The sequence below is a fragment of the Vulpes lagopus genome, chromosome 2 (genome assembly GCF_018345385.1).
Source record: "Vulpes lagopus strain Blue_001 chromosome 2, ASM1834538v1, whole genome shotgun sequence".
Classification (NCBI taxonomy): Eukaryota; Metazoa; Chordata; class Mammalia; order Carnivora; family Canidae; genus Vulpes; species Vulpes lagopus.
Window position 1 is genome coordinate 133165279 of NC_054825.1, and position 24280 is coordinate 133189558.

At 42.6% G+C, this 24280-nt stretch overlaps 1 protein-coding gene across 3 annotated transcripts in view; it reads left to right on the top strand.

The window, feature by feature from the left end:
* The window catches only part of FRMD3 (FERM domain containing 3), a 297512-nt gene that overhangs the window by 207951 nt on the left and 65281 nt on the right, over positions 1-24280 (top strand). For all 3 annotated transcript variants that reach the window (XM_041744980.1, XM_041744981.1, XM_041744983.1), the window contains 4 exons: positions 7499-7586; positions 9148-9236; positions 12461-12524; positions 13938-14026. In XM_041744980.1, the coding sequence (XP_041600914.1) occupies positions 7499-7586; positions 9148-9236; positions 12461-12524; positions 13938-14026 (330 nt within the window). The remainder of the gene's footprint in view (positions 1-7498; positions 7587-9147; positions 9237-12460; positions 12525-13937; positions 14027-24280) is intronic.

Below are 24280 nucleotides of genomic sequence, written 5' to 3' on the forward strand. Positions count from 1 at the left end.
CAAAGACAGACGTTCTACCACTGAGTCACCCAGGTGTCCCTCCTCCACTGGTTTTGAATGCTTTTCCTGGCTTGAACATTTACAGTTAGTTTTTCTCTGAATGTGATTTCTTATATAAAATCTTTTCAGTGCTTAGCTGTTGGAGAGCTGCAGTCAAACCCAAAGCAATGGATAATTTGAGGACTTTTATTTTAAAGAGGGGTCCTTGCTTTGCTGTGACTATCTTGACATGCTTCCTGACATTTCCCCCAATGTCATAATTCTGATTTCAGTCATGTGCAGGGCTAGGAGGGGGAACAAATGCTGTTCTGAGGGTGAGGAGAGACCACTGTCTGTGCCAGGCACTAGTTTAATGGTTTTTCATCTGTCAGCTGCTTACTCTATATACCAAATCTTCAACATAGGTACTATTTTTATCTTCATTTTATGGAATCAAGGAGCTATAGCTTTAGCAGTTCTCCATTCCTGTGTGCAGTTCCTAGCTCAGGGCTCAGCAAAATTTTTCTATATTAGACCATTTAATAAATTCTTTAGGCTCTGCAGAACATAGGATTTCTGTTGCAATTATTCGCTCTTGCCATTGGTGCATGACCACATCCATAGACAGTATACAGATGTGTTCTTATGGGAACACAGCCACACCCACCTGTTGGAATAATATTACTCAGCCGTCAGAAAGGACGAATACTTACCATTTACATCAATGTGGATGGAACTGGAGGGTGTTATGCTGAGCAAAAAAGTCAATGAGAAAAAGATATTTATCATCTGGTTTCATTTATATGTGAAATATAAGAAATAGTGCAAAGAATCATGGGGAGGGGAGGGGAAACTGAATGGGAAGTCATCAGAGAGGGATAAAAACCATGAAAGACTCTTAACTATACGAAACAAACTGAGAGTTGCTAGAGGGGAGATGAGTGGGGGGATGGAGTAATTTGATGATGGGAATTAAGTAGGGCATGTGATGTTATGAGCTCTGGGTGTTATATGCAGTTGATAAATCATTGCACAGTACATCTGAAACTAAGTATGTGTTTTATGTTGGCTAACTGAATTTAAATTAAAAAAATTAAAAAGAGAATCTGTTGGAACTGAAATTTGAATGTCATATAATTTCCATGGGTCATGACATACTATTATTCTTCGTTTGATTATCTTAAACCATTTAAAAATGGAAAAACCAATCTTAGCTCAAGGGCTGTACAAAACCTGGTGATGGTCAGGATTCACCTGCGGGCTTTAATCTGGGAGTCTTTGACCTCATTTAAAATTGAGACCTTGCTGCTCTCCCATCAGGTCTGAATATCAGGTACCTGGAGTGGATTGCCTCATCACCGATCTAAACACCGATGTTTAGAATTTGAGAAAAGCTCTCTATAAGAACTGTAGAAACCGTGTTATTTTGATATGCTCTGCCATGGCATGTAGGAGGGCAAGCAGATGGTTCTTGACCATATCACGTTGGTCATGATGGTGGTTCAGGCACTGAGACGTGCTTTGGAACCAGGCAGACTTAGATTTGAACCTCACTTCTGCATTTACTAGCTGAGTAACTTTGAGCAAATTACTTTTCCTTTCTGAGTGTCAGAATCCTCATCTACAAAAGGAAGATGACAATTCTTCCTTTATGAATACTAAGTGGTGGAATACATATATTACTTGACAACATAAATGATTCTATATTGCTCAGAACAGTAGAGTTTAGTAAAAAGTAGCTGCATGCATATCTGTTATGGTTCCTGACCAATTCTCTTTAGTTCAGCAGTGCTTTTGGACTCTACAGTATTCTATTCAATAATTCTTTTATTAAAAAGACAGGAATTGTTCCTCTTGTATCATTGCAAATATATGAGTATACAATATGTGTATAATTTAAAGAATAGCCTAAAAAACACCCATGACCCCCTGACTCTGCTTATGAATTAGAACATCATCAGATGCTCTGAAATCACCCTTGTGCTCCTCCCAGATCACCTTCTTCGCTTCTCTGCACTATTCTGTATTTGAGGTTTTTCAATCTTTTATTTTGCTGTTGTTAAACATACTTCATATTATCACTAAGTAATGCATTGCTTTGTTTTTGCATGTTTTTGACTTTCGTATAAATGGAATCATATTCTATTCTTGCATCTCACTTCTGTCCATCAGCATTGTGTTTGAGGTTCCCATTCAGTATGTATGCGTATAGCCATAGGTCTTCATTTGCGCTTCTGTGTATCTAAGATTCTATGATGCGAACAGGTCACATTTTATGTATCAATTCTGTTGATGGGCATTTGGGTTATTTCTGGATTTTACTATGACAAAGTTAGTATATCTTCTTCAATAACTCTCATAGGAGTATGTGAAGGAATTCCTAGCCTAGGTATGAGCCTAAGTGTGGAATTTAGAGGGCCATAGAGTTTATACAGTGTAGCTTTTCTAGGAAATGATGGCTTGTTTGCTAATGGGGTTACTCCAGCTTACATTCACACCAGAAATACATGAGGGTTCCCAGTGTTTTATAACCTTTTTTCTTTTCTGTTAAGTTCTTAAAAATTGAAATATAACAGATTTAGAGGAGTGTGAAAAGCATAAATATAAAGCTTGATCAATGATTACAAAGCAAGCATGTATGTAACTACCACCCAAGTCAGAGAGAATTGGTAACACCCCAGAAACTTCTCTTCTGCCCCTTCTCTATATTTACCTTTCCCTCCTCCCCAAAGGTGATCACATCTTTGACTTTTAACACTTTAGTTGTGTTTTGCTCATTTTGGAAAGTCGTATAAACTGAATTAATTCCTTGTGTATTCATTTATATCTGGCCTCTTTTGTTCAGTTTTATTTTTGTGATAGTCACCCTTCTTATGTGTAGCTTTAATTCATTTAATTTAATGGCTGTATGGCATTCCATTGTATATCCATTCTCCTGTTGGTAGATATTTGAGTTTCCTATTTTTTGCTACTACAAATGGCACTACTATGAAAATTCTATATATTTCTTGGTGCAACAAAAGTTTCTGTTGCATATGGAACTATTAATAGAATTGTTGTATTATAGAGTAAACACGTTGAATTTTTATAGATAATGCCAGCTTTCCAGATAGTTCTACCAAATTACTACTCTATTAGCAGTATAAGAATTGCTCTTGCTGCAAATCCTCATGACTGCTTGGTACTATGTTTTAAATTTTAGCTATTTAGATGGATGTATAAATTATTTCTCATAGTTTTTTTTTAAAGATTTTATTTATTTATTCATGAGAGAGACACAGAGAGAGGCAGAGACACAGGCAGAGGGAGAAGCAGGCTCCATGCAGGGAGCCCAATGTGGGACTTGATCCCAGGACTCCAGGATCACGCCCTGAGCCAAAGGCAGACACTTAACCACTGAGCTACGCAGGCTTCCCTATTTCTCATAGTTTTAATGAGCATTTTCTTGATTATAAAAAGGTTAAACACATTTTCATGTAGTGGTAGGCTATTTGGATATCTTATGAAGTACCTATTTAAGTCTTGTGCTGATTTTTCTTCTGAGTTATATATATTTAAAATTTTTATTGTTTATTGATTTATAGGAGTTAAAAAAATTCTACATAGAAGTCCCTTTTTTTAGTTGTACATGTTACTGAAATCTTTCCTTGTACTGGGGCTCACTGTTTCACACCCTGAATGAGATGTCCTAATGAACCAGAGATCTTTGAGTTTAATGGCATATCCTCTGAAGCTGTGTAGCACTGCACCTGCTGCCATCTGTGGTTGACTGTTTTCAGTTAGAAATTGGATGCCTTTTGGATTTACAAAGGACAGGAAAGTAGTCAGACCACCTAGGCAAGCAGAACTTACTTTCTAAAACAAACTTCCAAATTACAACCTTTCATGATTAACTTGTTCCCAGACTGAATACAAAAGAAAGGTGAGCTTTAGAAACAAACTTGGATTTAAGAATAAACAATGTGTGGCTTATACAAAGATGCTGATAATTTAACCACCAGGGAAAATGGCCAGCTCCTTGGAGTGGAGGAGTTCTTATTAGTGTGGGATAGAGTGGAGTCCTCTCATGTCAAGCAGGAGGATTATCCTGGAGCAGAACTAATGGCTTAGGCTGCTTTGGCTCCAGTCCTGGTTCCTTTTGGCCTTTGTCTGGGGTCATTAGGCTGAAGTTGTGCATTGAGGGCCATCAGAGTGGGGGTGCTGGTTAGTAACATGCTGGACAGCTCTGTTCTGTGCTTTGTCCCTCATCACGGGGTGAGGATATGGCAGGGAGAGAAGTAGCAACCAATATTTGGATTTAATATTAATAATTGATTTTTCAGTGAAAGGTAAAATATTACTCCTAGAACTTAAGAGAGCTATGGAGAAATCATAGTATGTATTGAGAAAACTTTCAAAAATCCCATTTCCCTTTTTCATCAATAGAGTTGGTGACTGGGGCACCTGGGTGGCTCAGTGGTTGAGCATCTGCCTTTGGCTCAGGTCGTGATCCTGGGGTCCTGCAGGGAACCTGCTTCTCCCTTTGTCTATGTCTCTGCCTCTTTCTGTGTCTCTCATGAATAAATAAATAAAATATTTAAAAAATATATAGTTATAACTTTTTTGAACCTATAGTTATGGTATCAAGAAGAGAAATAGTAACAGTGACTATGACTTGAAAAAAAGAATCAAAGAAAGATAGGAATTGTATTGAAAGGATCCATACAATGCTGGTCAGGATGAATAAATAAAGATGCTGCCTTTATATATATCACAGTGAAACTGTAGAACACTAAGGCTAAAGAGGAAAGCCTAAAAGGCTTTAGAAAGACTTTATTTTCTTAAAGTGGATGTTTGAATTAATCCTTCAGAAATATGTTCCATCAAGGATGGATTAAAAATTATCTCTTATTTTAAAAGAAAAAACTAACACATATGGCTACCTCTTCTTCCTTCTCCAAGGCCCTATAGATAATGGAAAAAGTCCTAGAAAGCAGATCCAGGAGAGAATACAATTTTTGGATCAGAATTCCAACAGTGTCTCTGGAAGATGGGAAACAGATGGAGCAAATCCAGGTTAAACACATGTAGGGTAGGAGTGGTTCTGGGTGCGTCAGGAAACATACACAGGGTGGCCACCATGGTGAGTGGGCAACTGCATTTGGCACAGTTGGGCAGCTCTGACCTCTTTCTCTGGTTCCTTGTGGGCAACAGCAGTCTTGAGCTGGAGGGTACCCCATGTGTGGGCAACATCTGGAAGGAACTACAACTTGCAGTTTAAAATCAAGTTATCACATATCCTTTTTCCAGATGGCATGCCCCTACCATCCACCAGTTCCCTACAAACCTCTGGAGGCCACTGCATTAGACAGATAACATCAGATATAGAAATATCGGGGATCCCTGGGTGGCTCAGCGGTTTGGCGCCTGCCTTTGGCCCAGGGCGTGATCCTGGAGTCTCGGGTTCGAGTCCCACGTCAGGCTCCAGGCATGGAGCCTGCTCTCTCCTCCTGTGCATGTGCCTCTCTCTTTCTCTCTCTACATCTATCATGAATAAATAAATAAATCTTTAAAAAAATTTAAATATATTTAAAAAAAGATATAGAAATATCCATCCATGAATCACCAGACAAGGAAACATCAACTCCGTGAATGCGAGATTCTGACTGTTGTTCCAAACCAAAGGACCCTCACCGAGAAAGCAGCATTAACAGAGCAAACGGGATTGGACTTTAAAGGAAAGAAAGTGGGATTTCCTCAGAGGAATATGAGGAATTTATTGCATAAAATAGGAACAGGCAGCTATTTCAAGAGCCAAATAGATGATATATTTGGAGTGAAATATTTAATTGGTATTTAAAAAAAAAAAACTCCTAAATGGGAAGAAAGGCAGGATGCACCCAGCTGAAAAATAAATTAGCAAGCTGGATGTTCGAATTAAAAAATCATTCAGCCTCGGTGTCCATCGAAAGATGAATGGATAAAGAAGATGTGGTTTATGTATACAATGGAATATTACTCAGCAATTAGAAACGACAAATACCCACCATTTGCTTCAACGTGGATGGAACTGGAGGGTATTATGCTGAGTGAAATAAGTCAATCGGAGAAGGACAAACAGTGTATGTTCTCATTCATTTGGGGAATATGAATAATAGTGAAAGGGAATATAAAGGAAGGGAAAAGAAATGTTGGGAAATATCAGGAAGGGAGACAGAACATAAAGACTCCTAACTCGGGGAAACGAACTAGGGGTGGTGGAAGGGGAGGAGGGCGGGTGTTGGAGGGGAATGGGTGACGGGCACTGAGGTGGACACTTGACGGGATGAGCACTGGGTGTTTTTCTGTATGTTGGTAAATTAAACACCAATAAAAGTTAATTAAAAAAAAATCATTCAGAATGTAGTACCAAAAAATTTAGAGAATGAAACAAAGGTTATAAGGCATGGAGGACAGGGTTTCAAGAACTTAGGCCTCCCAAAGGAGAGGAGAGGGAAAGAAAGGATGGTTGGGGGTGAGGATGGAGGTTGGGAAGAGAAAAATCAAGCAACCAGGGAAAAGATACAAATTATTGGATTAAAAGTGTCCCCACAGTGTTGATCATAATAAGTAAATAAAGACACTCCTCACTATCATAATGAAATTTCAGCTGCTGGGGGTAAAGAGAAGATCTCAAAAGGATTTAGAGGCATGTTGATTCTTGAGGGGTAGAGGAAGGGAATCTATCTATGGGGAGAAGCTTGGGTGGAAGTAGATTCAGTACTACAACGTAATTTTACATTTTGGAAATGAAAACAAATTCCTGTTGTTTTCTTTGGCAAACTCTTCTCAGTTGTTAGGGTGACCTGTTTATCCTTGGAGAATGGTTTGGATTCTCTAAGGTACATATGGGATTTAGTCAAAGTGGAGTCTTTAAAATGCTGTAAGATCCTGCTTTGGAAGTTAGCCCCAGAAGGCTTCACAGTCATCTCTACTGCAGCCCCCTCCCCCTCACTGAGGCCAGGACCTTGTTTGCCACCCTGGAGGGCACAGCTAAGATTAGTGGGTGAGATTTCCTTTCAAAATCCAGGGCTTTCCATTGGAATGGTTGACAGTTCTTCCTGCGTGGATGGCTTTGTTCAGGCTTGCTGGTAGCATACCAGGACTGCCCATATTGTACCCTGAGCAAGACGGAATGCTCTTTACCCTGGATAATCTTTTTAAGTGAGTTGGAAAGAACAGATGCTGAGTTCTATTTCATATTAAGATTGAATTTGCAAGGCTTACTTATTGGTAACTTGATCACCTTGATTAACTGTATGGGTCACTGGAGTCCTCAGAGTACATGTGGTTTGATTATGGAGCAATTAGCCAGGGAACACGAGCTCAGATTCCTTAGAGAAGAGCTCCTTATGAGGAGGAATGGTGATTGGTCTTACTGATTATTATTTATGTAGGGATTTTTTTTTAGTTTAGAATATCCCATTTTATTGAACAAAGGGACTCTAGGTTTCTGTTATCTTCTGTATTAACACCCTAAACTTTTCTTGTGTGGTTCTAGAGGCCAGAGCCCACCAGTTGCTGAATTTAACTTACTCCTAAAAGCTCACACTTTGGAAACCTATGGGGTGGACCCCCACCCATGCAAGGTGAGTGTCCTTTATAGCAGGCTGACCTGTAATGATTATTTTGCTCACAAGAGAGTTAGTGTGCAGGATATTTCTACAGGCTGATCTGTTGTCCCTAACTGGAAGGGGTGACAGCAGACTGCAGTCCCATGGCCTGGTGGTTGATTTTCTCCATTGCAAGCCTTCCAATTGCTTGCTAATTGCTTTATAGTAGCCTCATTTTCCTAAATTAACATACATGATTCATTCATTCATCCATCAAGTAGATGATTCTACCTCTAAGAAGTTATAGGATCCCAACAGATTTACTTTTAAGACCATTGTCAGCAAGAGGGCAATCTTAAAAATTGGGAAAGTAGAAGCAAAAAAAGGCTTAAAATTATATTTTGACATTAGGAATATTTTTTCCTTGTTTCCTTTGCTCATATTATTTGACAGTATTTCTCTCAAGCATGTATCAGAGTCACTAAATCAGAATCACTGGGGGTACATCTGGGTAATATGCTTTTTTAACAAGCCCCCAAGTTGATGCACACATTTTCCAGAAATGTTTTATGAAAACTGTTTTCTCCGTTCTGTACCCTAAACTAAGCACACATCAACCAGATGCTAAGCAGAATCCTAAACTAAGCATTTATCTCAGCCGGGCTCTTAAAGATAAGTTCTTGAGTCCCGCTGGCAAATTTCTTTACCCATATGGGATCGCTAATAGTATTTGGTGAAGTACTAGATCTCCAGCTCTTCATTCAGGCTGCTGATTGGAAGAACCTGGGGAGTTTCGTACACTTCTGCCACCCAGTGACATCAGGATCTGGGGGGGGGGCGGAACAGACCAGGCTCTCCAGATGATTCCAACATGCAGTCGAGGCAGAGAGCGGGTGGTACTTGTTCACTTTGGCATTTTAATTTTTATTGGCACAATGATTTTAGCATATTTGCCAGAATCCTCATCCTAGTAATATAAATCAGTTCGTTCCACTTAGTGAATTAAATGTTTTCTGCAATTTTGACCCTGTTTGTTTTATTTATTACTTGGAGATAGACTTGATCTTTGTTGCTGTCATTCCTTTGATTTTACTGATCTATGCTTAGTTTTTCTGGTTGAGGCTGGAAACAGAGTAGGAATTTCTGGACATATCTTTACATTAGAATGGCCAGAAATCTTGTGTGGAATTTAATCAAATTAAATTAGATGCTAAGGGCTTTGGTATCATAGCCCTTTGGTTTTAGGGCTAATGATGAGCAAGCATGGTTTGTCCAAACTATAGGGCAGATCCAAGAACTCCGGTGGCCCCAGGACACATTTGGAAATAGATATAGTGGTTTGGAACTAATCTATATTTTCCCAGGATGTTCCTGGAGAGGTAGAACGTCTGTTCCTCCAAGGAAAAAGTTAAACGTTTCCAGACCTTCCCCAGATTTTTGAAGTGCTGTTCATGGAAGTTCCATTTCAGAAGCTTAGTTTATTGCCATGATCAATGAAATTAACCTGAAATTAACCCAGGGAGAGAATGAATGAGAATACAATTTATCACTTATTTTATATTTCTTAATCCAAATGTTTTTGTTCTTCTTTTTTCAGGATTCAACAGGCACAACAACATTTTTAGGATTCACTGCAGCAGGCTTTGTGGTATTCCAGGGAAATAAGAGAATCCATTTGATAAAATGGTAAGGACTTCTTTGGGAAACTAGCTTACCATTTTCCTCAATCTTGCTTTTCTTTCCCAGCCTTTGATTTTTTTTTTTTTTTTTTTTGGTTTGGTTTGGAAATGTCCAGCGGAATGACTATTATTCATTTCTTTGCTGTGGAACTTCATTATAAAAAGATTATTCACTTATAAATAAAAGCTGATCTAGGTTGCCCTAGACCTTAGAAGACCCAGAGATGTGTATCTTGGGCTCAGGACCTGTGTCTTCAAAGGGGTGTTGAGTGTTTCTTCACCAACAGCTACTGTTCTGGCCAAAGGGGTGACCATGGGGTAGGGAAGGGCAGGGTAAAGTGCAATTTCCCTTGAATAACACAGGACCCTCTTCCGGTCCCTTCTCTCCATTTTCTTCTGTTGAGTCCTTGTTGCAGACTCATCCTGTGTTACCCAGTATATCAGTGAAGATGCTTTTGGCTCAGATAACACATCTGTTCACATTGGCTTACAGATAAGAAGACTGATTATTTCACACAGCAGAAGTTCCAGAGGTTGGGCATTTCCATGATCCTTTAACTTAACTCCCTGACAACACCATGAAGGCCCTAGGTCTCCCTTTTCTTCTCTGTCATCCCAGGGTAGTGGTTTTTGTCCCCAGGCCTATGCTCATATGGTGGCCATGCAAGTAACTCTGTGCATCCCATCATCATACAGCACCACCTGGAGACTAGAGAGGATCTGCTTGTGTGTGTGTCTCCTATTAAAACAAGAAGGATTTGTTTTACAGAAGCCTTGTAGGAGACTTCTTGTATATCTAATAGGGCAGGATTGGGTCACATGCACCCACTTAAACCAATCCTTCTGAGAAGAGTGGGAACTCCATGATTGGGTTGGTCAAATCAAGACCCACTTCTTGCTGTTGAGAAGAGTGTGATCCCCATGAACATGTCACTTTGAGGAAGAAAAAAGTCTGAGTCATGTCAGTACAGAAGTGGGAGGATGGAGCAGGGTAGGTGACCAGCAGGGCCTACTGTCCAATCAAGGAGAGGAACGGTTTATGCAAAGGATGAGAAGGCTGAACATATGTGTGATATGATAAAGGCTCAGTCTTGTTCATACCTTCAGCTTGATTCAGTTTCCTCCCCGATGGCCCCTGACAGTCTGTCACTCCTGTCACGTCTAACTGGGTGGTGGGCCCCTCCTGTGGCCTGAATTTCTTCCTGATGGGCCAGTGGGCATCCACCTTCAGTCCTGTGTTGGAAATGCTCTTGCACTTACCTAAACGTCTGTTTAGTGGTTCTGTTAGCTTGAGGGTTTCTTCCAGCACCCCTTTATCAACACCCCCACTTGTGCACTGTCCTCTTGGTACCTCCCAGCTCCCTTTCAAATCTTCTCTGCTGGGCTAGCATCAGTCAGCTAATACCCACTCCACTCTTATACATTCTGCTCTTCTTTATGACCAGCCCTCTTTTTTCTGAGGTCCCCGATTTCATCAATCTCTTCCTTAACCTCTCTATCATTGCCTTTTGTTCAGTTCATACTTTGTGCTCCTCTCTGCACCCACTTGTTCTCTTTCTCCACAATGAGCACTCTCAAAACTCTTAATCACCTAGCTTTTCTGAGCCTCTGTGTACTTATTCATAAGATGGGAATCACTTACATCTGTCTGTTTTACAGGGAAGAAACAGGTTGGGGGAAAAGAAAATGCAACTGTGTTGTGAGCGGTGGGATTCGTGAATTCTGATATCTCGTATACATGTGGCATGATGGGGTGAACAGTTTTCTTCTCTGTTTTCCTGCACCTTGGAAAAAAGGGTATTCATCACTCTTCAGGTCATTCCAGAGTAATCTCCCGAGGGATTCCTGTTGACTTTGGGAAGCATGGATAATCTGGGGACTTTTCCCATCCTACTCCAGGACCACAGAAGACTTGAGGGTTAGATCCTCAGGTTTATGAATTGCTTGAGTTTTGAAGTAATTAGGGGAGAACCTGACATGTCTCAAGTGCAGATTAATTGCATGTCTCTCTCCCTTGGGCTTCTATTTCTTCTTGGGTCCACTAAAGAGTTGAGATGGACAATCCCCAGACCATTTGTTCCTGGGTTCTGCATCTTGGTGTTCCTGGTGGGCTGCTGTCATCCCCATCTTCTTCTAGCCTCTGGAACAGCCATGGACATGTTACCAAAACAAATTTTATTCCCACGTTAATCCTGGTTTTGTTTTGTTTTTGTTTTTTAACATCCACTGAGCTTTGTCACTCTTGCAAATCCTCTCCTAAGTTCAAGCGGCTTAATGTGGCCACACTGTTCTTTTTCCCTCAGGAAAAACACAGGAGCAGAAATCCCTCTTCTAGAAGTTAGATCAAAGGAATAAAAATAGAATTGTCTCTCTCTTTACACAAATCTTCTCACCAAGGAGGTGACCTAGGTTCCCTATTTCAGGCAGATTTTAACTGAGCAGCTCCTTAAGATAAAACCTAAAGTCACTCTTTTGGCTACAATGTGTCAAGCTGTCCTCATAATTCTGAGCATCTCAATATTTAATAAAACTTATTCTAGGGATCCCGGGGTGGCACAGCGGTTTAGCGCCTGCCTTTGGCCCAGGGCGCGGTCCTGGAGACCCGGGATCGAATCCCACGTCGGGCTCCCGGTGCATGGAGCCTGCTTCTCCCTCTGCCTGTGTCTCTGCCTCTCTCTCTCTCTCTCTCTCTGTGACTATCATAAAAAAACAAAAACAAAAACAAAACAAAACAAAAAAACAAAAAAACTTACTCTACCACAAGCAGGGAGAGCAGAAATGAAAATTTTGTGTGTGTGTTCCTTGAAGATGAATGTGAAAGGGTGAGGGAGACTGATACTGTGAATCCATATCGTTTCATTACCTGAACCTGAAATAATCACATTCTTCCTACCTCGCAAAGTGGGCTGGTCAGTTAATATTGTTTTGGTCGTTAATGTTCACAAAACCTCCAGAGTTCCTTGGAAGAAAGATGCTGCTTGACTGTAAAAAATGGAAGAAGTAATTCTGAGCTACCTCTGGATCCTCTCTTAGGAAGGAAATTGCTGTATAATTCATTTGGGGGCTATTCACTGCTCATTAGGCCTTCACTGATAATAAGATAATATCTTGTTTCATTGCAGCCGGCTTGGTATCTGCGAGTCAGCCAGATTCCTAGGGGAAACCAAGGTACCTTGGATAGCTGCCACTTTTTTTTTTTTCTCCTCACCCAAAGAGATTTTCTTTTCTTAGGCCAGATGTCTGCAAATTGAAGTTTGAAGGGAAGACATTTTATGTGATTGGCACCCAGAAGGAGGTCAGTGACTGCTTTTCTAATGACGTGTAGTTGTATGTACATGTGTGAGGGTGTGTGTGTGCACCAGAAAGACATGAGCATGAAATGTGCCTTTAGTATTGTAGCCCACCACTTTGAAGTTTATGATGTAATAGAAGCTGTATGCTAAACATTTTAGAGACAAACAAATAGTGGGTTTGCACATTTAAGAACAAAGTGAAATGAATCAGTCAGAGAAAGACAAATACACATATGATCTCACTCATATGTAGAATTTAAGAAACAAAACAAATGAACATAGGGGAGAGGAAGGGAAAATAAAATAAGATGAAAACAGAGGGAAGCAAACGGTAAGCTTAACTCTAGGAGAGAAACTGAAGGTCTCTAGAGAGGAGTTGAGTGGGGGATGGGGAAACTGGGTGATGGGCATTAAGGAAGGCATGTAAATTCTACCCCTGAACAAATAACACATTATATGTTAACTAAATTGAATTTAAATAAAAAATTAAAAAAGAAAAGAAAGTCCGTGAACAATGCTTGACAGTATACTGCTGTGTAGAAAATATACTGGGATAGAAAATGGAACCTCCTCCTGAAACTAATATTTTTTTTTTGATTTTTTTTTTTTTAATTTATGATAGTCACAGAAAGAGAGAGAGAGAGAGAGAGGCAGAGACACAGGTAGAGGGAGAAGCAGGCTCCATGCACTGGGAGCCCGATGTGGGATTCGATCCCGGGTCTCCAGGATCGTGCCCTGGGCCAAAGGCAGGCACTAAACCACTGCGCCACCCAGGGATCCCCTGAAACTAATATTATACTGTGTGTTAATTAACTGAAATTTAAATTAATAAAAAAGAAAGAAAATGGAACCTCCTCCTACCTCTGTAATCTACCAAAATACAGATTTATGAAACAAGCAAAGAATACTTCCAAATCTAGATATTCAACCACTGCTGGTGAGAGTTTTAGAAATAGAATCTAGACATCCCAGGAGTCTTAAGACTAGATGCATGTTGGGTTCATCAGGGAAGAGGCATCTGGAGAGATGGCCAGCATGGAAGCTTTGAGCCTCAGAGCTAGGTCTGGAGGGTTGCAGATTTCCTTGGCCATAGTTTTCAGATAAAACACCAGTTATTCAGCAGTGACAGATAAGTTTTTAAACGAATACAAGTCTGATCACGAGGCAGGTGATTCCTGGGTTGTCGAGAAGGATTGTGATGCTGGTTTTTGTTAGAAACAGGGCCCAGCTAGATTCATGATATCTGCAAAGAGTGAGGGAGGCAGGGGGACACCGTTTCAATAACACTTTTAAGACCATAGTAATGCCCGAGTTACTTTTAACCTGTTGGGCAGGTGCGGGGTTACAGATTGGTAAATACCTTAAAAGATAAACTATGTTTCACATGCCCTTTCTTGTTTTGTCTTTTTTATTAGAAAAAAGCCATGTTGGCATTCCATACTTCAACACCAGCTGCCTGCAAACATCTTTGGAAGTGTGGGGTGGAGAACCAGGCCTTTTATAAGTGCGTAGCTTTTATTCATTTAATCATAGATTGTAAAAGCATCCATCGAACCATTTATGTTCTGCAAATAGCTGCATATGCGTTTCTTTTAAATCAGTTCTTTTTATTGTATTTAAGGGAATTGTAAATTTGGTGCATTGTGCAGGGTGACTCCCAACCACTGTTGGCCCATCCAGCCGTGAGCTCCACGAGTGATGCCCATAGAATTGCAATGAGCACTTTTTTTTTTTTTTGCATTGCTATTTCCATCCAACATGTCACAGAATCTGTGTTTGGTTGGGTGCCCCCACTAGAAGCAGACTTTGAGAAAAGTTGAGTGCAAGTGGTTTCTTAGGGATGTGGTTTCTGAACATACCCATAGGGCAATTGGGAAGGGAGGTAGGGCAGCAAGTGGCACAGGGCTCGTTATTGATCAGGTCTTAGCTCTGCTGGGGAACTCTGTCATACTGTGGAACATGCCTCAGAGTTCTCCCACTTACCAGCAAAGGGCCTGGGCTATTTGTCTACCAATTCTCCATTCATTTTGGTTGAAGGCCATTTCAGAGGGCAGAGTAATACTCTCTGGCTTACTCGGAGTGTGGGCTGAATGTGCTCTCACAACCAGAGAAATCAAGCTTTGGCAGAGAGCCACAGGTGTTTATAGTAAAGAAGCCTGCAGCATACAGAGATGAGAGCCAAAAGTTTGTGGGTGGAATCTAGGATCTTGGCAAGTCAGTACTGGACAGGACTTCAGAAACCATCCATAAAGCTCTCAAGTTTATTTGTTTGTTTCTTTCTTTCTTCTTTAAGATTTTATTTATTCATTCATTCATAATTCATTCATTCATGCGAGACACAGAGAGAGAGGCAGAGACATAGGCAGAGGAAGAAGCAGGCTCCCTGTGGGGAGCCCAATGAGGGACTGGATCCCAGGACCCCAGGATCATGACATGAGCCAAAGGCAGATGCTCAATCACTGAGCCACCCTGGTGCCCAGCTTTCAGGTTTCTAAAGAGCTTCAAATTTAGGATCTTCCCACTGAATTCCAGCTTCTCCTCATTGAGACACAATTGTTGATTTGGAAGAGCGGTGGTGAGGGATGCAGTCAGGAGCCCAGGCCAGCCCTGCCCAGGGTATCAACTGGCCCCTGGTGCTCATTCAGGCAACTTTGCTTGGTCTCCCCCTGCCCCCCTGCCCTGATTTCTGCCTTGCTCATTAGACTCATGTCTCTGAAAATGCTGACTCTCTGAACCTCTCTGGCTTTGGCTGACAAGGATCAGGAGAATGAATGCTTGGACAATCTTTTTCAAATCCTTTTTTATCCACAGAACTCTTTTCTCAAACTGAAAAGAAAGGTAAAAATAGAGGAACTATGGTTGTTGGGGACCAGAGTTGGGATTGGAGACTGGAGACCCTTCACCTGTTGTTCACTGCTTCTCAGGAGCTCGAGTGACCAGTTGTCTGCATTTGCCCAGGCTTCCCCAGTCTTAGCATTGAGAGTCCTGTGTCCTGGGAGAACCCTCAGTCCTGGAAGATCCTATCAGGGGCATAGTTTGAAAGCCCTTAGATGAGATGACCTCCAAAATGCTGTGTATCAAAAGACCTTCCTGCAACCATCTTCGCCTCAAGCCACCAGTAGGTCCCGTGAGGTGTTTGGCACCTGGTACATAAGGGCAACTGATTGCCTCTGAAATCATGTCCAGGCCTGTTCAGACCCACGAGAGCTGAGAGATGAAGATGTAGACGGTCTGATGCTCTGTCTCTAGTGGAGGCCTGCGCATACATAACATAACAGCTTGCTGCTGTTCTTAATTATTTGATAAATTGAGATCATATACCATAAAAGTCACCATTTTAAAGTATATACTCAGTGGTTTTAAGTATAATTCACAAAGTCACGCAACTATCACCACTGTCAGATTCCAGAACATTTTTATCCCCGCCAAAAGAAACCTTGCATCCATTAATAGTCACTCCTCATTCCCCCTCTCCCCAGACCTTGGCAACTACTGGTTTACTTTCCATGTTTATGGATTCACCCCTTCTGGATATTTTATATAAACAGAGTTGTAAACTCTGTGGCCTTTTGTGCCTGGCTTCTTTCACTGAAGGTAATGTTTTCAAGGTTTATCATGTGGTAACAGGCATCAGAACTTCATTTCTTTCCATGACTGAATAATAATCTATTGTTTGGCTATACCACATTTTGTTTATCCATTCACCAGCCAATGGACATTTGGGTTGTTCCCTCATTTTAGCTATTATGAATAATGCTGCTATGAATATTCATAGCAAAGTTTTTCTGTGGACAGTTCTATTAGGTTTATACCTAGGAGTGAAGTTTTTGGATCATCGGGTAACTCTATACTTATTTTTCTGAGGAACTGACAAACTATTTTTGGAGCTTAAGCTTTTGGAAGTCTTAAGTTCCTCCTTTAATGAAATCATCTGGTTCCTGTCAGGGGATAATTTAGATTCATGTAGTTAGTCATTTTGAATGAATATTTTCTCACAAATGATCGAGCTGGTAGATGGAGTTTTAGAAACAAAGCAAAACAAGATGGATCATGACCTATTTCATTGTAGATTTTTATGTACATATTTATACTAGATCAGATCTCTCTGATGGTAGGAACTAGGCTCTGTTTATCTTTGTGTTTGCCAAAGACCCCAGGTAAAAATATTTCAAAAAATATTTCAAAAAATATTTCCTGGGTCGATTGATGAGGATCAATTGATGAGGAAATGATTCCTATCCTCAGGAGATTTGTGTTTCAAAGGGAACCAAAAGGAAAGTATAAATAAAATGCTGGAGGGCACCCCAGAGGAGGGGCGAGTCTTGCTGCCAGGGGAGCCAGGAGGTGGAAGTCTTTTTCAGATGAAGAAAGGACATTCTGGGTAAGAGACCAAGGCAGGAAGATGGAAGACACTGAGGAAGATGAGCAGCTACACATGCTGGAGTAGAGGGTACATGAAGTAGACAGGGAGGAGATGAGGGGCCAGACACAGAGGGTTCAGCCATCATGAAACAGGCAGCAGAGGAGCGAAGGGTGTGGTTGATGGTTGCTGACCACAGGCAGTGAAAGGGGCCAGAGTAGAAGAGAACACCCAGTGGATAGACCTTTTAGAGGCTTCTCAATAAGCCTTTCTGGGGAGGAGTTTAGCACAGTTTTGAAGATCCTTTAGGTGAAATCATAGGATCACTATCAAAGAATGATTTAGGACATAAATTAGTTCTTTCGCGCACACATTGTTTTATCATGTGTGAGGGAGTTATGAATTGATGGAATCAAAGACAAAACCAGAATTGAGTAATATTCCGTTGTGTGTATATATATACCACATCTTCTTTATCCATTCATCTTTCGATGGACACTGAGGCTCCTCCCACAGTTTGGCTATTGTGAACATGGTGCTATGAACATTGGGGTGCAGGTGTTTCAGCTTTTCACTGCATCTGTATCTTTGGGGTAAATCCCCAGTAGTGCTATTACTCAGCCATTAGAAAGGACAAATACCCACCATTTGCTTCGACATGGATGGAACTGGAGAGTATTATGCTGAGTGAAGTAAGTCAATTAGGACAAGGACAATTAGGAGAAAGACAATCATTATATGGCTTCACTCATATGAGGAATATAAAAAATAGTGAAAGAGATTATAGGGGAAAGGAGAGAAAATGAGTGGGAAAAATCAGAGAAGGTGACAAAACATGAGAGACTCCTAACTCTGGGAAATGAACAAGGGGTAGTGGAAGGGGAGGTGGGAGGGGGAATGGGGTGACTGGGTGACAGGCACTGAGGGGGGCACTTGATGGGATGAGCCCTGGGTGTTATACTATATGTTGGCAAATCGAACTCCAATAAAAAATATACAAAAAAAAAAAAGAACAGAATTGAAAGGAGGGAAAGAAGGAGAAAAACCTGCAGACTGGGGAATTTGTTTTGCACATTTTAGGGTATACACGTTAACTGGCAGCTAGTAAAGAGGTCAGTGTGGTAATTCTATCATTAGATGGGCCAACTAAGCATATCAGAGGAATCCCTCTCAGTCTTCTGTGGCTGCTTCTGAAGACCTGGTGGTTTGGTGGTCAGCACAAATTTTGTGTACAGATTTTCCTTTACTTACTTGACTTACCATGGGGCCAGACCCTGAGAAACCCATCCTAAGTTAAAATACCATAAATGGAACCATCATACATTAAGGTTCCATTGAGGTTCCATTGAGGTTCTTGTACAGAGGTGACCAAGTCCTTGTGGTTCTGCTTTGCTTAGGTCAGGCTACCCCATCTTCTCATGAAGACATCTAATCCCTAATATTTGTACTGATCTGAGCTTTCTTGGAAACTTTTGTTTCTTTATTGTTCCATAATCATCTCTGTTCCTTATGGAGAAGGAAAGATGTCACCTGTTCTGACCAGACTATATACTTGGACAAACCTGGCTTCAGCCTTCTCCTAGTGTTAATGAGCATGGGCCTTGGAAGTGAAAGGCTTGGCTTAGAGTCTTGACTGTCACTAGTACTGTGGTCTGGAACAAAGACCTTACACTCTGAGCCCCAATTTTGTTTTTCATCTGTAAAAGGTGATCGGTAGTACCTGCAGGGCAGTGATTAGTTGTCCCAGGCACAGTGACCATTGATGAACGGTGGCTGCAGCAGTGACCATGACCACTACCCCCTCCAGTAATGACAAAAGGGTTTTGAGTGCCAGTTGGTCCCAGAGCCCTGTCCCTTTGACTCTGATGGGTTCTGATTCTGTTAAGTTCAAGGGCAAGTGCCTGTTTCTAGCTCTGTTGAACTGGTAGTGTGTTGTAATGGTTTCAGCTGGCAGAGCAAGGTCCGGATTTTGTTTCCTGGGTTGGGTGTGATTTGCTCCCTCTTTTTCTACTTCACCTGTCATAGGAACAGGCAGGCCCGGTAGCCCAAGTCTAAGAATTCCCTTGTGCGCTTTTAAGATATGACTGTGCTGCTAGTTGTTGGCTGGCCTGGGGCCACTGATCCGATTTGAAAACTCTGGCTCTGAGATCTGCTGCCTGGGAATGGAGTCCAAAACTCTGGTAGACAGTCACCATTTCAGAGATGCCTTTATGCCATGTGTTTTCTAGGTGCTGCCACCCCCAGGGTTGTGGTTCCCTGAAAGCACACAGATTCACTGAAGATTTCAGTGGCTCAGGGAGTTTCCATTCAGTGAGTCTGTCACACACACCTGCTTTATGCCATGCACTGTGCTAGGCACTGGGGACACTGTACAGGCTCAAATGATACTCTTAGTCCTCAACTTTGTCCACGATTATTTGTAGGGCATAAAGGCAGTCCCCAAGAAATTTCTTACCCAAAGTTTGGTATGCGTTTTGTCAGAGAAACAGAACACTTGGTAGGTAAGGATCCTGAGAACTCCCTATATCAGAGCCTCTCATACTTTATTGAGCACGTGACTTATGTGGAAATCCTGTAAGAATGTGGATTCTGATTCAGTAGATCCAAGTGGGGCATCAAAGTTCATATTTCTTCTTCTCCTCCTCCTCCTCCCTCCTTCCTCCTTGTCCTCCTCCTTCTTTTTCTTCTTCTTCTTCTTATAAAGATTTATTTATTTGAGAGAAAGAGAGAGACAGGAGGGGGATGAGCAGAGGGAGAAGGAGAGGATCTCAAGCAGACTTCTTGCTGAGTGTGGAGGGCGATTTGGGGTTAGTCCCACAACCCATGAGATCATGATTTGAGCCGAAATCAAGAGCCTAATGCTTAACTGACTGAGCTCCCCCAGCACCCTGGAGGTCCATATTTCTAATAAGGTCCCTGGTGAAGCTGCGCTGCAGGCCCATGGACAACACTTTGAGTACTAATGTTCTAAAGCAGTGCTTCTCAGCACTGACTGCACATTAGGACCACCTGGGGGAGCTTTAAAAAAAAAATCAAGCTGTGAACATTACGCTAAGTGGAAAGAAGCCAGACATAAAAGGCCACATATTGTACGATTCTATTTATTTGAAATGTCCAGAATAGAGAAATCTAAGAGACAGACAGTAGATTGGCGCTTGTCTAGCCCTGGGAGTGGACGAGATGAGGAGGGTAATGGGAGGTTGGTTTTTCCTGGGGCAATGAAAATGATTTCTCATTTAAAAAAATTTGTGAATTATATTAAAGACCACTGAAGTATGCAGTCTAAAAGGGTGAACCCCATGGTATGTGGGTTATATCTCAATCAATTTGTTATTTAAAAAAATCAGAATCTGGGATGAGGGATCTAGATATTGGTAGAAATAAATCTTTTCCATGTGGTGCTAATGTGCAGGCTAGGGTTAAATGCTCTAATCCAATGATTCTCAAAGTAGGAGCTGTAAATCAGCATCAGCATCTCCTGGGAACTTGCTGGAGATGCAGATTCCTGGGCTTCACCCCAGCCTCACTGAACCAGAAACTTGTGTTTTGAGAAGCGTGCCATGTGAATCTGATGCTCTTTGAAGTCTGAGAACCTGCATGGCTAACACGTTATTTTAAAAATACAGACAGACCTGGATTTGCAATCAAGTTCCTCCAGCTTCTATTGTATTGCCATTAAGTGACTTAACCCCTCTGTGCCTCAGTTTCCTCTCATAAAAAGGTGGATTGCTTCCTCCTAGGAGGGCGCTGTGAGGATAAACTAATATGTTTGAGATGCTTTGGATGGCATATGGCCCATAGTAGATGCTCAGTAATAACATATGTTTTTACTGCTGTGGTTACTCCAGAAGCTGTACCTGTGATAAAATGGGAAATTATATTGTTAATTCTAGAAGTGAATCCTTAGAGCACCATCCAGGATCTCCACAGCACCTGGCCTGACCTCCATCCCCAGCATGTATAGTAGCAGGTGCCAGGGGAGAGGTCAGAGGCAGGGGCGAGGGGCAGTGTGCTGGTGCAGGGCTGGGCTGTGTGTGTATCTCAGGATGCTGTTCCCGACTAAGCACTTTGCACATCCCAGGCACCATCTGCATGCACGGCACATTGTACACATGTTACCACATTCAAAACACAGCTTCAGCCTCAGGACTGGGCAGAGTTCCCTAATGCGGGGGGAGGAGGTCTCTGGGTCCAGTGGCTGCCCTGGCAGTTCTGGGGTAGGGGTGGTGGGGAGCTGTGGCAAGGCCACCATGTGGATACACAGTTGCTGTCAAGCCAGGTGTTGGTAAATGGGGGAGCTTGTGGATTTCTCTGTGAGGTCAGATGTTTGAGAACAGCCTTCTGTAGCTTCTGTGCTGGGATTGTGATGGGGAGTTGGAGGTGGCAGTGGGGAGAGGGTGGGTGAGGAAGAAGGCTGGAGGAGAGAGAATTGCTTTTTAGCTAGGTTGTGCATTCTTGCCTGCAGTGGGCAGACTTTTGCTCTGGGCTCATTGTTGATGTGAGAGCCTGGTGAACTGAGCATCAGTGCTTATCAGCTAGTTGGGTTTTTTTTTTAAGATTTTATTTATTTATGAGAGAGAGAGAGAGAGAGAGAGAGAGGCAGAGGGAGAAGCAGGCTCCCTGTAAGGAGCCTGATGCAAGACTCGATCTCAGGACCCTGGGATCAAGCCCTGAGCCAAAGGCAGATGTTCAACCGCTGAGCCACTCAGGTACCCTTAGAGCATAAAAGGTCTCTTACTGGCTGCAGAGGGTTTGAAACAGTTCCCCCAGAATCTTCATGGCCCAGAGGACTGGCTTAGGTGGCTGAATAGTGAGAAGTCAATGGAGAGGTTTTGAGAGCGATATTAGGAAGGGAGGGAAACAAACAATGAATAGGTGCTATCAAATGATTTGATCTCATTTAACTCTCCTCAGAATACTATTGTAATTAAGTGTTGTCATACCTTCCCCCCCTTAAAAAAATCGTGGAGAAATTAAGGCTTAGAAAAGCTATATGACTTGCCCAAGGTCACAGGACCAAAAGCGGGTAGGATCTTGGGCCTCTGCTCTTCCAGGTAAAACACCCCTCTTGGGTCATTCAAGGAGAATCTGGGGACTCAGAGGTTGGAATGACATCAGGGTGTGTGATAAAAAAACAAACTCCTGGACTCACTATAGACCTGCTGAATGAGAATCTCTAGTGACCAAGCCTAAGCACTGGCATTCTAACCCTTATTCCAGGTGCTACTGGCATACAGCCAGGTTTGGGAACAGCTGGAGGCGTGTCCTATCATGTGGCCACCTTTCTGTTCCCCTGACCATCTCCTTCCATCCTCCCGTGCTTTCCATTTCTTAGGGGTTTCTGTTGTTCAGGCTCTCTCGGAATAACCCCCCTGGTATACACCCCCTCCCTGTTCAAATTTATTTGAAGCTCCCAACCCCAACGCGATTGGGCATCTACCTGCACGCTTGGAAGGGTGGGGAGTTGGTAAGGCTCTGGGGAGAGTGTCTCTGAGCAAACGACATGACACAAGCACTCATCAGCTGCCTGAAAGAAGCTAATGACGTTTCTACTCCTCATGTCCCGAGCAGGCAGGCTGTTCACTTTTTCTGTGAAACATGTCCTCTGAGGGTTTGTGTAGATGCAGCACAGTTGAGAGTCTCCCACCAAGAGGCTGCTCTGGTGGGACAGACAGCAGCCTCCTCTGAGGCCCTGGAGGAGCAGAGCTGGAGCTGAACCCTTGAAAAGCAGAGCCGCTCCCTCTCCCCACAAGGGGCTCCCTCCAGCAGCTGGGCTTACCTCACCATTTTATGCTTTTGGTATCTTCTATAAGCTGGGCACAGAGTTGCCTTTGAAAACGCCAATTAAGGCTCTTTTTCTTTTTTAATTAATGTTTTTATTGAAGTATAGTCGGTACAATGCAACATTACTTTCATGGGCTAAAAACTCCAATTAAGTCTCTTTGTCTGTTTAGCAGACTACCTTGCCCCAGAACAGTAATAACAAACACTGAGAAAAGCAGAAGCTCTTTAAAGGTCCCTGTCGCCTACCTCTGAGGCTTGGGAGCAACCACCCTGCCAAGAAGATGGGGAGGAGATGAAGATGGCCCTTTTCTCAGGCTCCCTGAGAAACATAGATAACAATGTGTTGGGTTCACGGCTCCCTGGGGCTGGGGTGGTGGTGGTGGGGGCAGGTGCACCCCGGGCATGTGTGTCCTCGCTGGAGGAGGAGGGCCCCCTGGGACTCTGTCCCATGTTAGCACAGCTTGCTGGGGATTTTTATCCTCTTGACTGCGTGTGGATCCACAGCCCAGCTCTGGCCAGCAGCCCGCACTGCATGTACCAGGTGTCAGGAGCCTCCTGGGTGGGATCTCATAGGCTGTACCTCCCTCCCCAGGTTACCCCTCTCCCCTCCTGTCTCATTCTCCCTGTGCTTTTTCTGTCCCCAGTGCCCTTCTCTGTCGTCTCAGGCCCTTTGCAGAGGTGGAAGGGGATAAGGGGCTTCTTTGCAAAAGAGCGTTCCTCTGGCTTTCCATTGTTCTGAGGAAAAGGCCAAAATCCTTAACTAGCATAGCTCAAGGTCAGGTCCTGCTAAATGAGGGGGAAAATGTATGTGTTGGGGCTTGTAATGACAATAATAATAATAACGTGGGGAGATGCACATCAGATCTTTTTAGTTCCTCCAGTGCTTAAGCTCTCTGGGCTTTATGCCTGCTGAGCCTTCTGCCCAGAACACTGCCCACAACCTCCCAGTCTAACACCTCCCCCTCCCCGGATCTCAGCTCAGACCCCTGGCTCCTACGCTGGCTTAGTCTCCCCCTCCCGTGCAATCATTGCATCTTTTCCTTCATGCCCCCCACCACAATATAGAGTTATTCACTTATGTGTCTGGTTTTTAGATTAATATCCATTTCTCTTCTAGACCTTACACTCCATGAATGCAGAGGCCGTGTGTCTTGCCTAAACCTAGCAGCAGTGTATGGAGCTGGCTTGGCATTCGGTTAACAATTGCTGAACAGATGAACCAGGGCTTCAACCAGGCCCAGTGGTGGGGATTGCTGCCCGCATGGAAACTTCTAACCAGAGCTCTGGCTGTGTGCACATCTTTGCTCAGAATTCTATACAACATATTGCTCTGGGTGGTTTTTCTGTTAAGATTTTGTGACTCCCAGTATTTTAAATGGTCCTGAAATCTTGGAGACCATTCTTTCTAGGTTGGGTTCAGTTGCACAGGGCTTAAAGTTATTGACCAAGAGGCATCGTCAGCCTCACAGCAATTTGGCACCCTGGGTGTGACCTGTATGCAGCCCATGGTCTCATTGTTTTCAGAGTGCTGTGGTTTTGTTCATGGTTAAGGGCACACTCAGAGCTGCTGAATCAGTGCTTGGCTGGGCTTCTTATTCCACGTGTGTCTTAGTC